Source organism: Nycticebus coucang, chromosome 7 (genome assembly GCF_027406575.1).
Source record: "Nycticebus coucang isolate mNycCou1 chromosome 7, mNycCou1.pri, whole genome shotgun sequence".
Classification (NCBI taxonomy): Eukaryota; Metazoa; Chordata; class Mammalia; order Primates; family Lorisidae; genus Nycticebus; species Nycticebus coucang.
This window is the reverse complement of record NC_069786.1, coordinates 72735532-72753987: the sequence shown is the minus strand read 5'-3', so window position 1 is coordinate 72753987 and position 18456 is coordinate 72735532. Positions and strand designations below refer to the sequence as shown.

The 18456-nt window shown below is 34.5% G+C and overlaps 1 protein-coding gene across 1 annotated transcript in view; it reads right to left on the bottom strand.

The window, feature by feature from the left end:
* Window positions 1-18456, bottom strand: part of MTX2 (metaxin 2) — a 77894-nt gene that overhangs the window by 22145 nt on the left and 37293 nt on the right. Inside the window, exon 4 of the mRNA XM_053597541.1 lies at window positions 1840-1912. Coding sequence (XP_053453516.1) covers window positions 1840-1912 — 73 coding nt within the window. The remainder of the gene's footprint in view (window positions 1-1839; window positions 1913-18456) is intronic.

Genomic DNA, 18456 nt, shown 5'->3' with positions numbered 1-18456 from the left:
AGAGAAGTAAAATTTTCCAAGGAAATAGTTAATGTGTGACCAAGTCACAGAAAGAATAAAGATTTCCTAATACATAGCCAAGCGGTCTTCTATTCCATGTTCTCTGCTTTAAAAAATCTACCACGAGAAACAAGCAAAGAAAAAGCATTTCCCCAATCATCACAAATCATTTGATGAAAGAGAATACTAATTTGAGATATGATAAAATTTAAATATCTTAGAGAAAGTATGTTTTGTTTTGTTTTGTTTTTTTAATGACAGAGTCTCACTTTGTCACCCTGGGTAGAGTTCACAGCAATCTCAAATTCTTGGGTTCAAGCGATTCTCTTGCCTCAGCCTTCCAAGTAGCTGGGACTACAGGTACCCACCACAATGACCAGCCAGTTTTAGAGGCAGGGTCTCGCTCTTGCTCAGGCTGGTCTTGAACTCCTAAGCTCAAGCAATCCACCTGCCTCAGTCTCCCAGAGCGCTAGGATAACAGGCGTGAGCCACCGCAACCTCCCCCAAAGTATGATTTTCATCTACCTGAGGAGAATCCTCCTTATGAAAAGAATGTATGTATGTATTGTATGTCTCTAACATCTCCATGTTAGTCTTTCATAGTCTATAAAAAGTTGTCAGAAAACCAACTAAGTAATAGCTGATTTTATTTCTAAGTATAGAAATTTGGGGAACCAAGTACATGAACTACTTTGACTTTTCATTGCTAATTTTAGTATTAGATTATTAACCTTTGTGTATGTAAATACACAAACTCTTTTTATGTGACTATACAGAGAAAAAAGATGTACAGAATGCAATTTGGTTCATTAAAATTCAATGTGTAAATAAAAATCAGCACAAAGATGAGTCAATAAATGGCCTCCAAGAATCATAAATCTAGAAATCGCTTTATAAAAGTATTTTCTAAATATATTTATAAACCTATAAATATAGATATATCCATACAGTATTCAATCTGTATGAGGAGGGTGTCTTCACACTTTTTGACAATTACTACTCTTAAGAATTTAAGGTGACAAAAATGTTTACTACAAGTCATTCCAAAGTTATCATCACATCACAATGAAAAGATAGATAACTGTCTCCCTAAAAAGCAATGTAACATACTTACACCCATCAGTTATAATTAACAATTTATTCAAAGAGCGTTTCCATGTATTATTGTTGCTATCACAAAACCATAATTATAATAACCCATGCCAATTATACTTTATTTATCAGCTTTGTGATACCATATTTTGATATTAAAAATTATTTGCATCATATTTAAAACAGGACTTTTGTATACTAATGTCTAGAATAATACTGATTATAAAAAATATTAGAAAGGGTAAAATTTTAAAAGTGTTTTTTCAGATTTGTTAATATAAAGCATTAGAAAAAAGAAATCATTAGAAACCAAAACATTCAGTAACAACTTTAACTAATAGCTAATGACAAATTAATTATTCTACAATCTCTCTTTTTCTGCCTTAATATAATTTACAGAAATGTGTTAAATAATGAATGAGTTCATTATTAACTGAAATTTGGCAAAGTTTTATGTAAGTAAAACTGGAGAAATCTTGAGATCATGTATTTCCTTAACATTTACTGTTTAAAACAATTCCTACAACACATGAGCAACATTTCTGACTACAGTTAAGCTGAATAGATATGCCAGCCCAAAACTGTCAAGTTTGCAATTGTTACCTTATAAAACTATGGAAAATTCCTCAAAACGTAAACAAAAAAATCAGATATTTTTAACATGTAGGTACAAACTGGGTTATCACTGCTGCAATTTTATCAATCCAGAATATGTGTATTAACAGAGAAGGAAAAAAACACACTTACCAGATGGAGACATATATTCTGCATTTGCCCTACAAACTACTTTGATAGGCAGATTACACATTTGCAAAAAGGCCTGTAAATCAAGAGACATACAATAAGCCTTGTGAAAGCATATGCATATTTGAACAGAACTTTTTATTCATTTCTTTATTACCAAACAAAAATATTTGATTTTCACTACTTAAAAATCAATATGATTTAGACACCAGTAAACATATGAAGCATGCGTATATACTTAAGGAAGAACATGTAAATTATCCACACTTACTTTACTATTTTCTTTTTTTGATAATCACTAATATTTAAATTTTTTTTCTTTTTTCTTTTTATTAAATCATAGCTGTGTACATTAGTGCAATCAAGGAGTACAATGTGCTGGTTTCATATACAATCTGAAATATTCTCTTCAAACTGTTTAATATTAGTCCAAATTTTATAAGCTTCTGATTGTTTAATTCCACTACTCTCCACAGGATCATCATCTTTCTCACCTTAGGGGAAAACTCAAAATGTTATTTTTGCTACTTCAAAGTTTTCTCCAACAACATTCTATATATTCTAACATGCAACTTCTATGCTCACTAATTCACTTTTTAAAGACTTATATGCACTATGTTTACAATAACAAAAATTTCATAAGCAATTTCAATGTCTGATGATAATGGGATGGGATAAATCATTACAGGAGATCTAAACTATAAAATTAATGTTATACAGTCGATTTAAAAACCTGCTTTGAAGAAATTTTATGACAGGAAAAACTATTAGGTAAAAAATTAGATTTGCATCACTATATCATATTAATTCATTTTTAAATGTTTTTAAGACCTTGGTAAACTCTATACTAAACCCACTTTTTTTTTTTTTTAATAATACTCCATGCTTACTCCCTTGTTCTCTTTTCTGACTTCTTGGCTTCTTCTCCATTCACAAAATTTACTTATGTTTCCATAAAATCATTCAATTATTCAATTGGGAGGTCATAAATTACGATGGTTCTTATTACCACATACAATTTGAAAAATAAATCTTTTATTCTGAAACTGACGTAACTACTAAAAATGTAAGGATCTTCCAGTCAAATGTAAGTTGAGATAAACTAATAAATGAATGAAGCTATTACTTATCATCTATAACCCAACAGAGATTTCTTATAGGTTCATTACAATTCCTTCAGTTCTATATTAGCAATCAGTTTTAAAACTCTTGTTAAGTAGTAAGAGTACTGAATAGTGATTATTATCTCGTACAAAGAACTCAATTTACCCAAAAGCATGTCAATTCTCTTCTTCAAACCTGTCTTTCCAAAACTCCATTCCTCTAGGAGTGCTCCCCTCTAAAAGTAAATCCCACGTGAGTCTGATCCCTCCCTACTCATACCCTCTGATCCCTACAATGCTCTGTAATTTATGTGACTATGCCTGATTTCCCCAAGCAAATGGAATCTCTTGGAAAGCCAAAAAGTAGATTCTAATTTTTTTGTGAAATTTAATTTTGCACCCCCCAAATTACATTTCCCCCACAACTAACCTGAGATAGTGCATTACTTATAATAAGCATTCCATGTTGTTTACTGATTGGACCAACCAAAGCTCCCAAGGGTTTATCATGTAGAAGTTATTAGTCATCCCCACAACATGTTCTCCCCTTTCCTCACAACAGTAGAACCGATGGATTATATCTGCACACATGGCTGCCAGAAATAAAAACTTTTATTTCCCAGTCTCCCTTTATAACTGGGTGTGGCCAATGTCTAAATTATGACAAATGGGACGAAACGTTCTCAGTAATTACTTTAAAAGGAGAAATGGTATCTCCTCTTTTTTTTCTTCCCTGCTGACTATAATATAAAAGGGATGACTACAGCTACAGCAGCCAAATCAACTATGAAGCAGAAGCTGAGTACTGGAAATGGTAGGGCAACACGGGTAGAAAGAAGCCTAGATTCCTGATAATCATGCAGTCACCAAACTTAGATTACCCACGTTAACAAGAGAAAAAAATAAACTATCTTTTTAAGACACTACAATTTCAAGTTTCTGTCATTCACAGCTAAACTTAATAATCTTAACTAATTCACCCACAGCTACTATTTCTAAGTTTAAACTCCATCTCATCCAACCAAAGTTGACTCCTCTGTGTCTGTTTAAGGGAAAACTAATAGTCCTCTACATACTGTAACCTGTGATCCTAATTAATATTAAGAACTAATATAGAGTTACTTGTTTGCTGAGCAACTCTATTGATAAAATTATCAGACAAATGTATTAACTTGTGAAAACTAAGGACTAAGGAATGAATAAATTAGAATTACAGTCAATAGATATATATTCATTCTTTGAATATAAATTCACTGGCCGCTATTACTGCACTAATTGCGAGCTTCTTGACTACCCAAAAAGACAGGCTAGGGCAGTGATTCTCAAACTTCGGCATGCATCAAAATATGTAGAAAAGAAGAACTGGAGAAAATAAATATAAACAGTTCTTTCAAAAGTCATGGATCAGAAGAAAAAAAAGAAGGGAGTGGAAAAGTCAACTCCTGTCTATTACATATGTTATCTACATCAATGGAGAAACTGGAGCTCATTAAAGCACAAAGAGAAAAAAAAAAGCCTGGATATAGGCTAAAATTACAAGAAACAGGTGGAAAACTGATAGACAAAATCCATGAGTAGGTAAAAAATGGGGTGGAATAAGAGCACAGGTGGAAGGACCTCTTTTGTCAGGAAACAGGAATCTTTTTTTCATTGTAATGCAAGGGGTGGTAGAAAATCAGTTATGATCACAAACTGGTAAGAGAGAAGGGTGAAAAAATAAGTAAGTGCTTACATTCTGGGAAATGGGAGGAGAAATCATTTGCTAAGAATGAGATGGTAAGAGACAATTAAGGTCTTCAATATAGCAAAAAGTTTGAAAGAATTGTTTAGTATATCTTCCCAGAGGTTTGAATAGTATTCTATTGTTAACAGTTATCATACTATATGAAATAGTAAATATGGTATATTTTGCTAAACTATGTGCATAGAAGTAACTATACTAATCAACATTTCAAAATGCTGTATTTTTACTAAAAAAAGGATTAAGTACATCCTATCAAACAATGCTGGCCAATATGGTAGCTAGCCACTAGTCTCATATGGCTATTTAACTAAAATTTAATTAATTAAAATTGAATAAAATTTTAAATTCAGTTCCCCAGGCACACTAGCCACATTTCAAGTTCTCCACAGACACACGTGGCTTGGCTACTATATTTACTGGACAACACAGATACAAAACATTTTCATCATCACATATGATGTCTATTGGATGTCTATCAGACAGAATGGACCTGTACCAATGGTAATTAGTACATAAAAGAAATGTTACCAAGAGAGGCTGATGTTATCTGAAAATGATTAGACTAAATACTGTAAATACAATCTACATAGCAATAGTGTCCAAAAACCCTACAAGTTATCAACTTTTAATAGTAGTGATACATTAAACACTACAATATTTCCAATTTCAGAGAACTAATTTTGGGTTAACTTGTTTATCAACTGATAAAATGATCAGGCAAATGCATTAACATGTGAAAACCAAGAACAGGGAATTTAAAAAAAAACTACAGCCAATATAATCATTCTTTGATTAAACTTACCGAGTACCTATGCATATGACAGAGAATATTTTAAACACACATATGCACATGCACCCACATAGAACATAATAGGTAGTAACTGATTTCTAAGACCCTGAAATTTAACAACCTTGATGTAGTTTCAATATATTTAATAAATTAATTGAATTTGTAATGTCTAAAAACTCGTTGAAGGAGTAAGGTGTCAGGATGTTTTTTAACTTCAACAAAAATTCAAACAAAAAGATAACAGCAGATCATCAATAACTGGTTAAACATGAAAGACTGAACTATAAAGACCAGTGAAGAAACAGAAAAGTTGTAAACCCAGAAAGAAACAAAGAATTCCAGAGGAGTCAACAAAAGCAGAGCAGAGACATGAACCCATTTTTTGAAGATGGAAAGCAGACTTAGCCGAGTAGAGGAAGCTGAAACCTAAGATCTTGAGAAGAAAGCCAATGTATTTGTATCACAAAAACTAAGAAAATTTCAAAATTGAAGGAAACAAGAAGCAAAGAAAGCAGAGGTGAGATACATGACTGCAAATAGAAGTGCTGGGTATGGCTCGGCGCTGGTAGCACAGTGGTTTAGGCACCAGCCACATACGCTGAGGGTGGTGGGTTTGAACCAGGCCCAGGCCAGCTAAACAACTGCAACAAAAGAAAAATAACCTCTCCTGCTGGCTGAGGCAAGAGAACCATTTAAGCCCAAGAGTTGGAGGTTGCTGTAAGCTGTGACACCGTGGCACTCTACCAAGGGCAACATAATGAGACTCTGTCTCAAAAAAAGAAAAAGAAAGAAAAAAAGAAGTGCTGGGTGAAAGTCTATTTAAGTATCAGATAACCAGCCCTTCCCTAGTTTAGTGGGAAATAGAGGTTTATTCTTTGGAGAAACTGAACCAGAGAGGCTCCTGACTCAGGGACTCAAGAACAGGCAGAAGGCATGGGGTCAGGCATAACACTGAAAAGAGGAAACATAATGGCAAAAAACATACTGACGAAAGAGATCCCCAGCAACGCTCTCTCTCTCTCAGCTCTCAAACACAGGATATCCCCCCAGGACCTCTCTGGAGAAATATCTATTTCTCTATCTACTGGGAGTGAGAGTAGGGATGATGACTAACAAAAATGGCAGCTGGATGTGTAATCAGTAAGCCTACAGTGATATCCACTGTCAAAAAAGCCCCTCATGTCTCCATCAACTTTTTAGTGCCTCATTCAGAATAAATTATTAGCAGAGATTAATAATTGAGGAATGCCTCAAATATATAGAGCCAAAATAAACCACAGAAAAAGGAATTGGAAGGAAATGAAAATCCAGAGAGCAGGAGACAATTTCAAATAAAATTATGACGGCCAGTATTTATTGAGCACTTATGTCAGGTACTTGCATAAGAACTTTACCTATAAAATAGGTATAACAAATATTCCTATTTAAGGAAAGAAAACAGAAGCCTGGAGAGTTTAAGTAATATGATCAAGGCATATAGGAAGGAAGAGAGAGAAATGAAGGAAAGAAGGGTGTGAGTAAAGAAGAAGGGAAGGAAAAGAAAAATAGGGAGGAAAGAAAAAGGAAGGCTGTTATGAGCCTATACAACTGGCAGATAATAATTATCAGCTGAATAAATGAATGAACATATGAAAATTTAAACTATAAAACTGTCTAGTTCTAATCACATGTGAATTTTTGAAAATGAAGCAACAGAAATTTCTGATAATAAAAGCATAGGGAAAAAAGGCTGTTAAGTGAAAATTCAAAACACAATTTATATTCAACCACTGGTTGGGGTATAAATCAATGTGACCTTCTTAGGGCACTTTGGTAAGGTCTACCAAAATTCTAAATGTACATGTGCTTTGGCTCCAAAATCTTATTGCTACAAATATATAATCATATCTGTATAAAATTAAACAAGATATATGTAAAGATATTCACATCTAAAACCTATTTATAAAGGCAAAATAATTATAACAATAGCTTAATGCTCAATGATAAGAGACAATTATTAAGTACATTGTGGGAGTCATGAGGGAATATTTGTACCCTTGAAAGAATGAGGTTGCTCCTCAACTGGACTTCTTACACTAAATCTCCAAAGACAATTTTTATCTGGAATCTCCTATAAGGGCTACTGAATGACATAAAAGATTGTATACCAAATGCAGAATTGCTTTTTGCATGGCTGTTTCTTCTAAAAGCATAGAGCAAAACATTAAAACATAGTCCAAAAAGGTCTGCAAAAGGCTAATTAATTTGGTCCACCATGTAGCGTCACCATGTGCTAACTTGTCAGAATGATACAGCTTTGAATATTTAGAAAAATTAATTCAGGCTACTTGCAGTTTTGGCAGGCCAAGGAGGAAGGACTGCTTGAGGTGAGGAGTTCAAGATGAGCCTAGCAAGAGCAAGACACCATCTCTACAAAACGTAGAAAAATCAGCCAGATGTAGTAGTGCACCTCTTTAGTTCCACCTACTCAGGAGGCTAAGACACAGGATAGCTTGAGCCCAGGAATTTGAGGTTGCTGTGAGCTAGGATGATGCCTCTGCACTCTTGCCGGGTGACAGAGTGAGACCCTGTTGAAAAAGGGGGAGGAGGCAAAGGAAGGGACTACAAACAGGTGTACAGAGATCGGACTGTTGAGAATAGAGCCATGGAAGCAAGAGAACAAGTTATGAGGTTTTTCTTTTTTTTTTTTTTTTGGTTTTTGGCCAGGGCTAAGTTTGAACCCACCACCTCCGGCATATGGGACCGGCGCCCTACTCCTTGAGCCACAGGCACCACCCAAGTTATGAGGTTTTGCTAATGATCTACACAAGAAACAGTAGTGACCCAGACCAGGGAAGGAGTGACAGAAGTGGTTAGGAAGTCCAATTCTGGCTGTACTTTTCAGGGAAGGCAAAGATGATTGGCCGATAACTTAATGTAGATATAGGAAAAAGAATGCCATTCTGACATAAATAACTAAAAAGATGTAACTGCTATTACCAAGATAGGAAAAACTAGGATATCAGGTTTTGGTGAGAGGAGAGGGCTCAGGAGTCTTTAGAAGTCTTCTCTAATTATTATTTCCCTGTTACACTTCTGACAGGAAATGAATAGCAGGCAACTCACCTCTTTTTCAAAGGCCTAGAGTTAGTTGTTGAGGGGATAGCTATATGTTCTGAAAGCCAGATAAGCTGGTTCTGTTGAAAATTTGAAGCCCCATGATCATATCAATGTATACAGTTATGATTTAATAAAAATATATATATATATATTATTGAACAAAAAACACTAAATAAAAAAAAAAAAAAGAAAATTTGAAGCCAAATCTTCAAAGCTGCCCCACTCCTTTTGCAGACGTAACTGACAGAAGTGCCTACAAGTTGAGATATTCTTAGTCAGCACTTGCCTGCACTTATGTTACTATCAAGGGGTACTATCAAAGAGAAGAGTTACAGATATTATGCTGAATAAAATTATAATCAAGGACAATTTTTTGGTCTTTTCTATTTCCTTTATTTATAGCCTGCCATATTTAAAATTTGAAAAGTCAATGTAATTTCTTTGTTAAATAAGGTTTTAAGATGCGAAGAAATAGCCTAGTGTGGTGGCTCATGCCTGTCCTCCCAAGTACTCAGGAGGTAGAAGTGCAGGCAAGAGGATCACATGAGCCCACACATGAGCCCAGGAGTTCAAGGCTGCAGTGAGCTATGCTCAGACCACTGCACTCCAGCCTGGGTGAAAGAGCAAGAATCTATCTCTTAAAAAATAAAATAAAATTTTTAAAATTTTTAAAAAGAAGCTAAGAAGCCATCCCATAAGAGCAGTTATTATCTTCTACAAACTTGCTGAGGAGTAACACATGAAGGAGCCACTTAGCTAGAATCCTTTAAAATCTCAGCAATTATAGGCCAATCTTCAGGACACCAAAAACAAGCACATAGGTCTTTTAAGGTCTTATAAGTAATATAAGCAGGTAAACGGAACAGTATTAATGAGAAAATTAAATACAAAACAAAACATCTCTAATACAAATCTAGACAAATTTCAAGTCTTTGTCCTCAAACATACTAACAATACCCCAGAAAGAAATCTGAAGGAAAATAAGTATAATTAAAAACAAAAAAAGTCATCCATTTCTTTTATAGAAAACAATAAATACGACGTTTTCTGACAGGATTAAGGAAAGAAAATTTAAAACATTAAAAACTTTAAATTATCAAATACATTTTGCTTTAATTGTATTAAGTTTAAAAAAAAAAAAAGGCAATATTCTGTTCGGAAATTGGTGACAAGGGTTCACCTGGTTGCATGAAAACACAATCAGCCAACAGTAGGCCTGCCCTGGTCAGTACTCTTGCACAAAGATGATGCTACCTCCCTGAAACTTCTGTCCTACCTAGAATAATGCTCACTTTCTGCTATTAAGTCATAAACTTCACCACTCATGACTAGGCAGCCATGACTACATTCCTACCCCTGAACTGCCACTGGTTAAATACCCCAGCAAAACCTAAGAGATCTTCACAGAGTACAGATTTAAGAAGTTTACTGTGCATGATGAGACTGAATATACACTTGAAAAAAGGGAATCCTCTGCATCTATCTGTCTTTAGAGTCAATATGGAACAATAAGGAACTAACAGGGCAGAAGCCTCCTAGTGAGGGATCTCTGGGTAGAGTGTTGGTGACTGTTAGCTTGAGAAAGTCCTTTTACCTCATAAGCTTTCTCATTTCTAAAATGAAGACAATTTATTAGGCACATTAAGGTGCTACATGTAAAACACTATACACACCATCTGATACAGAGTAGTTCAATAAACAGGGTATAAATATTTCTAGTAATAGTCTTTATAATAACCATTTGTCCATCTGTAAAGTAAGATTATTTTAACCTTGGTGACTTCAAAAGAAAGCTGGCTTCCTTTATTTTATTACTTTTTAATGTGTCCTTATGAGAAAAACACAATTATTACTCAATGTCATTTAATTGTATTTACTTCTACAAAATTAAAACAGCAAAATTATACACTAAGAAAAAAATCTCTACTTAAGCTGGAATGGTGGCTCTGGCCTATAGTGCCAGCTACTCAAAAGACTGAGGCAAGAGGACTGCTTAAGCCCAGAGTTCGAGACTAGCCTAAGCAATATAGCAATACCCTATCTCTTAAAAAGAAAAATCTAGATTTTTTTAAAAAAGAAATAACCAAAAGCACTTTTAAAAAGTATAATGTAAACATGAATGTATGGTTTATATATTATCAATACATATAATTACATAAAATCTTTTCTAATAAAGCAGAAACAAGTGAATAGTTATTTTGATATTGACATAAATGTTTACCTTATAATTTTTCAAAGTCATACACATTGATAAAACTGATAAATTGGCTGACAAAATATCGCCCCCCTCCGGAATATAAGCTCCCTTAGTATATACAGACCATGTCTATCTTGTTCAACTACTTTAATCCTTGGCTTACAACAGGTTCTTGATAAACATTTGCTCAAAGTCATAGGTTATTCATAATAATAAATACAAGCATACCCAAGTTCACAGACAAACAGTAAGCTGAAGATTAATATTTTGTTATTTCTTGGGTCCAAAGCTCATTATTTTAAAAAGTTAGATGTAACTCCTGTTAAATTCAGACTGATTTTTAAAAATCAATAAGCAAATATTGCATTAGAAAACCACAACAGGAATTCAACTAGAAGGAAAATAATTACCTAAGCAGAAATCAGAAACCACAATTCAATAAGCATAAAAAGCTTTAAATAGAGGAAATTTGTTACCAACACTGTGAAATGTTACTTGAGAGCACAAATAAAGTCTTATTATGTCACTTCAGAGAATAGGACCTTAATACAACTCTGACCTGAAAATTACTCCTCGAATATCTGACTCAATTTTAGATACATTAACAATATCTGACAGCAATAGGAAAAAAAAAAATCATGTTCTGAAAGTGACAAAAAAGACAACCAGAACAGAAAAAGACAAAAGCTTTCCCTATAAGAATTATATATAAATAAAATAGAGTTGTAGGGTCAAAAATAAGAAAAAAGTTATAAAGCTGTCAGAGGCATAGAAAGAATACTTGTATCCCAAGAACCTAACACAATACTAGTTACATAGCTGGTGTTCAACTGGGAAGTGAAGAAAAGAAAAACTCCTTTTTTTGAGACCTTTAATAAATATTTTAAAGTATTGTTATTTATAGACAAGAAATATTCTTAATTGAGAAAAGTAACAAAAAAAATTTAAACACTTAGGATAAGCTAAATAGTAGATGGCAGGGACACAGAATATATTCATTTCATTTTAATTAACTAATAATAACTAAATATTGAATATTTACCAAGAAACAGTACCAACGATCTTCTTTCCTCTTCTTTATTCCAAAAACATTTGTCATACAAGTTAAATAAATAGCAATACTCTCTTTAACTGCACATAGGCAATAAAATCAGCATTATTTGCCAATAAAAATATACTTCAAAATTTTAAAGAACTGTCCTTAATAAGTCTTTAAAAGATTGGATGTTTTACACTGATTAATTAATACCATGGAATTCAGGGAGTTATAAATGACTTCTAAATATATGTAAGCCACATTAACAAAATTATTCAAATTTTAGACAGGTAACAATCCACATTCAGTTCAAACAGGTAAAGCTATCCTTAGATAGCAGACCTCATGTTTCTCTCTTTAGAACAAAACTTGTATTCACTTCATAATCAAATTTGAAATATATATTCACTAAGGACTGTTCTGAAGCATACAATGCCATTTCAGGGCACAAGATAAAAATAGTTCTGAATTTTAATTCATATCCTGTTTCAGCAAGACACAAAGGAAAATCTGTCACAACTGAAGAATTATTTTCCACCTTACCGAAGAGGCATGTTTTAAAATTAAAAACCATGAACAAATCTATCTAAAAAATAATTCATTTTTATATCAAACAGCTGCAGACCCGTAATTGAAATAATGTATCTAAGATTACAAATGAAAATTGTTAGGTATCATTCTTGAAGTGACAGATTAAGTTCCTAATCTAGTTACGGTAATAGCCGTATTTGTAGTTTAACATAAATTAAGACCTTAATTATATTTGTGACTATTTTAAACAAAATAACAAATTCCTTTGTACCTGTGAACGTAATTTATAGCAAAGCCAGGTTCATTTTCCAAACCAATCTATTTCACACTGCACAAATACTCTGGTATAATGGTATAATGTAATTCTTGTTGTAGAATGTTCAAACAGTAGATTCACTAAAAGCACAGAAGAGGTTTGAAGATAAATGAAGATGCTATTCATTCAAGGATAATTTCATCTTAGAACTATATGAAGGATGTTTCACTCATGCAGGGTAGTGAATGGCCTCAAATTTAAGTGTATTTTCAGCTCAAATATAATGCTGCTAGATCGATTATGTTGATATTGTATATCTAATAATAAAGAATTCTAGCCTTTTTCTATTTAAAAAATGGGCTGCTGTTTTTTCATCTTACTACTGTCGTTATTGCTGTTTAACAGCAACACATTTTAAAATCCTGCTTGCTCTTTACTTCTTAAACAAGAAAAGTATGCAGTTGGTATTCTAACGATAATCTCTCAGAACAATAGCCGTGTAAATTTCTGCTAAGTTAAACACGTTTATGAGTAAAACATTACCCCTTTATAACTATTTTCCATTATTTTACTAATTACTAAAATGGCAACACTAATAACCACCTTATTCAATTGTGAATATATTTCATTTTCACAAATCCTACAAGAGTAATTTAAATGTTTTATATACACCATACCATTTGTGTGCTGAGGGACTAATATTAACACTGAGATTTTTTTAATCTGCTAAACTGCTTGCAATTTAAGTTCACAGTTATCTTTATAAAGATCACATTTTTTTTTTTTTTTTGGTAGAGACAGAGTCTCACTTTATGGCCCTCGGTAGAGTGCTGTGGCATCACACAGCTCACAGCAACCTCCAACTCCTGGGCTTAAGCGATTCTCTTGCCTCAGCCTCCCGAGTAGCTGGGACTACAGGCGCCAGCCACAACGCCCGGCTATTTTTTGGTTGCAGTTTGGCCAGGGCCGGGTTTGAACCCGCCACCCTCAGCATATGAGGCCGGCGCCCCACCGACTGAGCCACAGGCGCCGCCCTAAAGATCACATTTTATATATTTAAATCGTTCCAGGCATTATACGTATAAATCACCAAAATGCTTTAATACTACTGGCATATACATTCTAAGACAATCAATCTGAAGAATTTAAACTCAGTGTTATCAAATATACATCTATAGCCTCTATTTTGCTTGTTTAGAATACTAAAAACGATTTCACAAGCCCCTTATCTAATAAATGTTTACTAAATTCTCTTTATCCCTTCGTTTTCCTTTCCTTCTCCTAACCCTGACAATGAATACAGAAGCCTCATTTTGGAGAGGACAAAGTGAGAGGGATATATAAACTTGAAAAACCTAAAATTTTATACTTTATGAAATGTTTAAAACGTTATATCCATTTTTTAAAAATTGTATTCTACTAACTCTTTATTAAAATATAACCACTGAGATAACGCCAGAAAGGCTATGTTAACCACTGTGATAAAAATGTGTCAAATGGTTTATGAAGCGAGTGTATGATGCCCCATGATCATATCAATGTATACAGTTATGATTTAATAAAAAAAAAATATATATATATAACCACTGGGGCTCGGCACCTGAGGCTCAGCAGCTAGGGCGCCAGCCACATACACTGGAGCTGGCGGGTCTGAACCCAGCCCAAGCCTGCCAAACAACAATGACAACTATAACCAAAAAATAGCTGGGCGTTGTGGCGGGTGCCTGTAGTCCCAGCTATTTGGGAGGCTGAGGTAAGAGAATTGCTTAAACCCAAGAGTTTGAGAGGTTGCTATGAGCTATGATGCCATAGCACTCTACCAAGGGCACCACAATGAAACTCTGTCTCAAAAACAAAACAAAACATATATAACCATTGGTATTATCCTATTTGTATTTACATCAAGTTTAAATGGACAGTTTAAAATTATATACAACCCTGAACAACCAGTTTAAAGCAAAAATGCACCCAAACAAACTGAAAATTCAAAATCATTTCCTCTAAAATTCTGCAAGTAAGCTGTCTACTGTGGCCATTTGAATGACATGACAAGTTTACAACAACTATATTTTCATATTTACAGTTGTTTGCCCAATGTAACGATCAACCTGCAGCCTGAAAGGAAAATACTCCTCTCTCCTGCTCATTCCCTAACACTACATTAGGACATTATCATTTAACTGCTAATTAGTATATCCACCTAAAAAGCATCATTTGCTAAAAGGAAAAAGCAAGGGTCACCTAAGCATCAGAGGATCTGACATGTTAGTATTCACAACCCAGCATTAATGGGGCCTATTTTTTTTAATGAAATAATCTATTCAACAGAAAGGAAATAAGTTTTTTTTTCTGTTGTCTTTCCTTTTCAGTTTTACAGACAAAGTATTTATTCATAAAGGGTAGGAAATAATAAAAATACTAAATGAAGCAAGGATATTGCCTTAACCTGAGCTTCAATGTTATTCTTCTTTGAAGTAAAAAGTAAGCAAAAAGTTAAGATTACTTTTTCATGCAGTATTCTATAACAGCAATCATCAGTTTGAGACAAACTCTCTAAAAAATAAATTCCGATTTTGGACGGTGCCTGTGGCTCAAGAAGTAGTGTGCTGGCCCCATATGCCAGAGGTGGCGGGTTCAAACCCGGCCCCGGCCAAAAACTGCAACAACAACAACAAAAATAAATAAATAAAATAAATAAATTCAAATTTTTAAATATCTAGAGTAAGTCATACTTACTCTAGTATGTAGAGTAAGGAAAACTAGTTTCTTTTTAAATTGGCTTCATACATAACAAATGAAATTCTTTCTACAACTTACTAAACAGTAACATTTTATTATATAAAGACATTCACAAAATACATACATAAATCTTTGAAGTCAAAATAGGCACGAATTCTGCACTCATCATCATCTTGCATTCCTATCACTTTCATAATAGCATAGAAGATTACCTTTATCACATCTCAAAGATACAAAAGCTGAGACAAGTTTATCTTTCATACCTTAATATAAACTATAAATCATAAGATATAATTTGCTTATATTAGAAATATTAGAAACACTTTGTAATTAAATGTCTTCTACTTGGGTTAAAGTTCAAAGATCTATATCACTGACTAGATGGATATGCAGCAAATCCCTGAGTTTGCATTCTAGCTCTGCCAAAAACTATTTATGTATTACATAGTAATTTGGGGTTCACCTCTCTCTCATCTTCCTATTCTGTGGGAAATGGGAATAATAACATAATAGTACCTAACTCACAGGGTTGTTGTGTGAAAGGATTATCTCTGATGCCAACCTCATATAGTATCTGCCCCATACTGTTGTAATAAGGATTAAATGAGTTAACAATTAAGCACTCAGCACAGTGACAAGCACATGTGGCACTCAGAGAATGCTATTGTTTTATCTTCCACAATTTGTGGGCTCTATGGCCTTGGGCAGAGCCTTTGAGTTTCAGTTTCCACATCTTTAAAATGACAGTAACAACAGCCCCCTGCAATAGGGTTGTGGTGACAATTGAACACAACACTCCATATAAAAGCTCTCTGTCCTGTCTTACACAATAAAAGCATTCAATAAAGATTAATTTTAAAACAAATCTTACTCAGTATTATTAAAATAACATTGTTTGAATCAAAGCATTGAATATTAACTTTCTTAGATTAAAAAAATTAATGTTCACACAAATACGTACAAAAAATTCTTTTTTTTTTTTTTACAAAAAATTCTTAAACATAACATTTATTTTCAATTACTTCATTTTCTTTTAGGCATTATGACGCCTGTAAGTTTCCATTCCTCTTGCTGACATTGATAACGTGTATTTCTGTCAAAGAATCATGAAAGACAGAAATAAAAACCAACATGTATTGCATATTCACAACATACCAGGAACTTTTCTAAGTGCTTTATAAATGTTAAACATATTCAATCCTCACAACAACCCAATAGGATAGCTTATCTTTTACAGATGAGCAAACTTGGAACAAAAAGTTCTATTTATGGTATACTGTACTACAAACAGAGACCTATTGCCCATTTCATTTGTGGAATCTGCTATGAAAGATAGCATATACTGAATCAGTAGACATGAATTTCTTAAAACAAAATAAAATATATTTTTGCGGAGTGCCGTGGTGTCACAGCTCATAGTAACCTCAAATTCCTGGGATTGGCGCTGCCCAGACCTCCATAACAGCTGCGCTGCGACCCCTGACCCACGACCCGAGCCCACCAAGCCTCCACATGCCCTGACCAGGAAAAGCGGGAACTGCACAATTCTGCATCCTCCCTCCTGTACCCTCCCCGCCTCCACACCGGCCTGCTCATCTGGCAGGGACTCTGGTAGCCGTGTGCCCTCTGGAGCCATCCCTGCCTCTGCGCAGAGCCCATCTCCTGGCGAGAAACTGCTGTAGCCTTGGGCTCTCTGTGCCAAAGTCATTAGGTGCCAGGCATTCCCAGAACCGTGTGCGCCACCTCCTGCCCTGTTGCTCGATCCGGGTGTGTCACGCTCGGCTGGGTCGGCCACAGAAGAACTACACAGGGTCACTCTCTACTAAGATCCAGCAACAATAGAGTGATCCCACTGGGGTCTAACCTTGAAGAGACACCTCCCCAACTCTGAGGACAGCCAGAGGCAACAGTGAAAAACAATAAAGAGATGAAATTAAGACAAAAACTCTGGCAATATGAATAATCAGAGTAGATCAACTCCCCCAAAAATCAATGGGACAGAGACAGCACAAGATCCCTTCCACAAACAAATAGCTGAGATGTCACAAATCGAATTCAGAATCTGGATAGCAAATAAGATCGAATTAGAATTCCAAGCAGTAACCCAAAAGATGTCTCAAGAATTCAACAAATTCAAAGACCAAATGACCAAAGATTTTTACACATTGAGACAAGAAGTTGCAGCCCTCAAAGATCTGAGAAACACAGCAGAATCACTCAGTAACAGAATGGAGCAAGCAAAAGAAAGGATTTCTGACATTGAAGACAAAGCTTTCGAACACTCTCAAACACTCAAAGAGGAAGAGAAAGGGAGGGCAAAAACAGATCACTCTCTCAGAGAGCTCTGGGATAATTTGAAAAAAAAAATCAGTATTCATCTCATAGGGATCCCTGAAAGCAAAGAAGTGGCTTCACAGGGCAGAGTCTCTTCTCCATGAGATTATGAAGGAGAACTTTCTAAACATGCCAAGAGATTCTAAAATTCAGATAGCAGACAGTTTCAGAACTCCAGCACGACTCAACCCATATAAGACTCCCCCAGACACATCATAACCAATTTCACTAAAGTTAATATGAAGGAGAAAATTCTGAAAGCAGCCAGACAAAAGAAAACCATCAACTACAAGGGCAAGAATATTAGAATAACTGCAGATCTCTCTGCTGAAACCTTGCAAGCTAGAAGAGGATGGTCATCGACTTTTAATCTCCTAAAACAAAATAAGATTCAACCCAGGATCCTGTACCCAGCTAAACTGGATTTCATTTATAATGGAGAAATTAAATACTTCAATGAGATTCACATGTTGAAGAAATTTGCCATAACTAAACCAGCTCTCCAGGATATTCTCAGACCTATCCTCCATAAAGACCAGCGTAATCCTCCACCACAAAAGTAAACCCACCCAGAAAATTTTGATCAAATTCGAACTACCACAGTCACAAAAGGATTAAAAATGTCCACTAGACCCTCGAAAGGTTTATCAATATTCTCAATTAATGTGAATGGTTTAAATTGTCCTCTAAAGAGGCACAGGTTGGCTGACAGGATACAAAAACTCAAGCCAGATATCTGCTGCATACAAGTATCACATCTTACATTAAAAGACAAATATAGACTTAAGGTG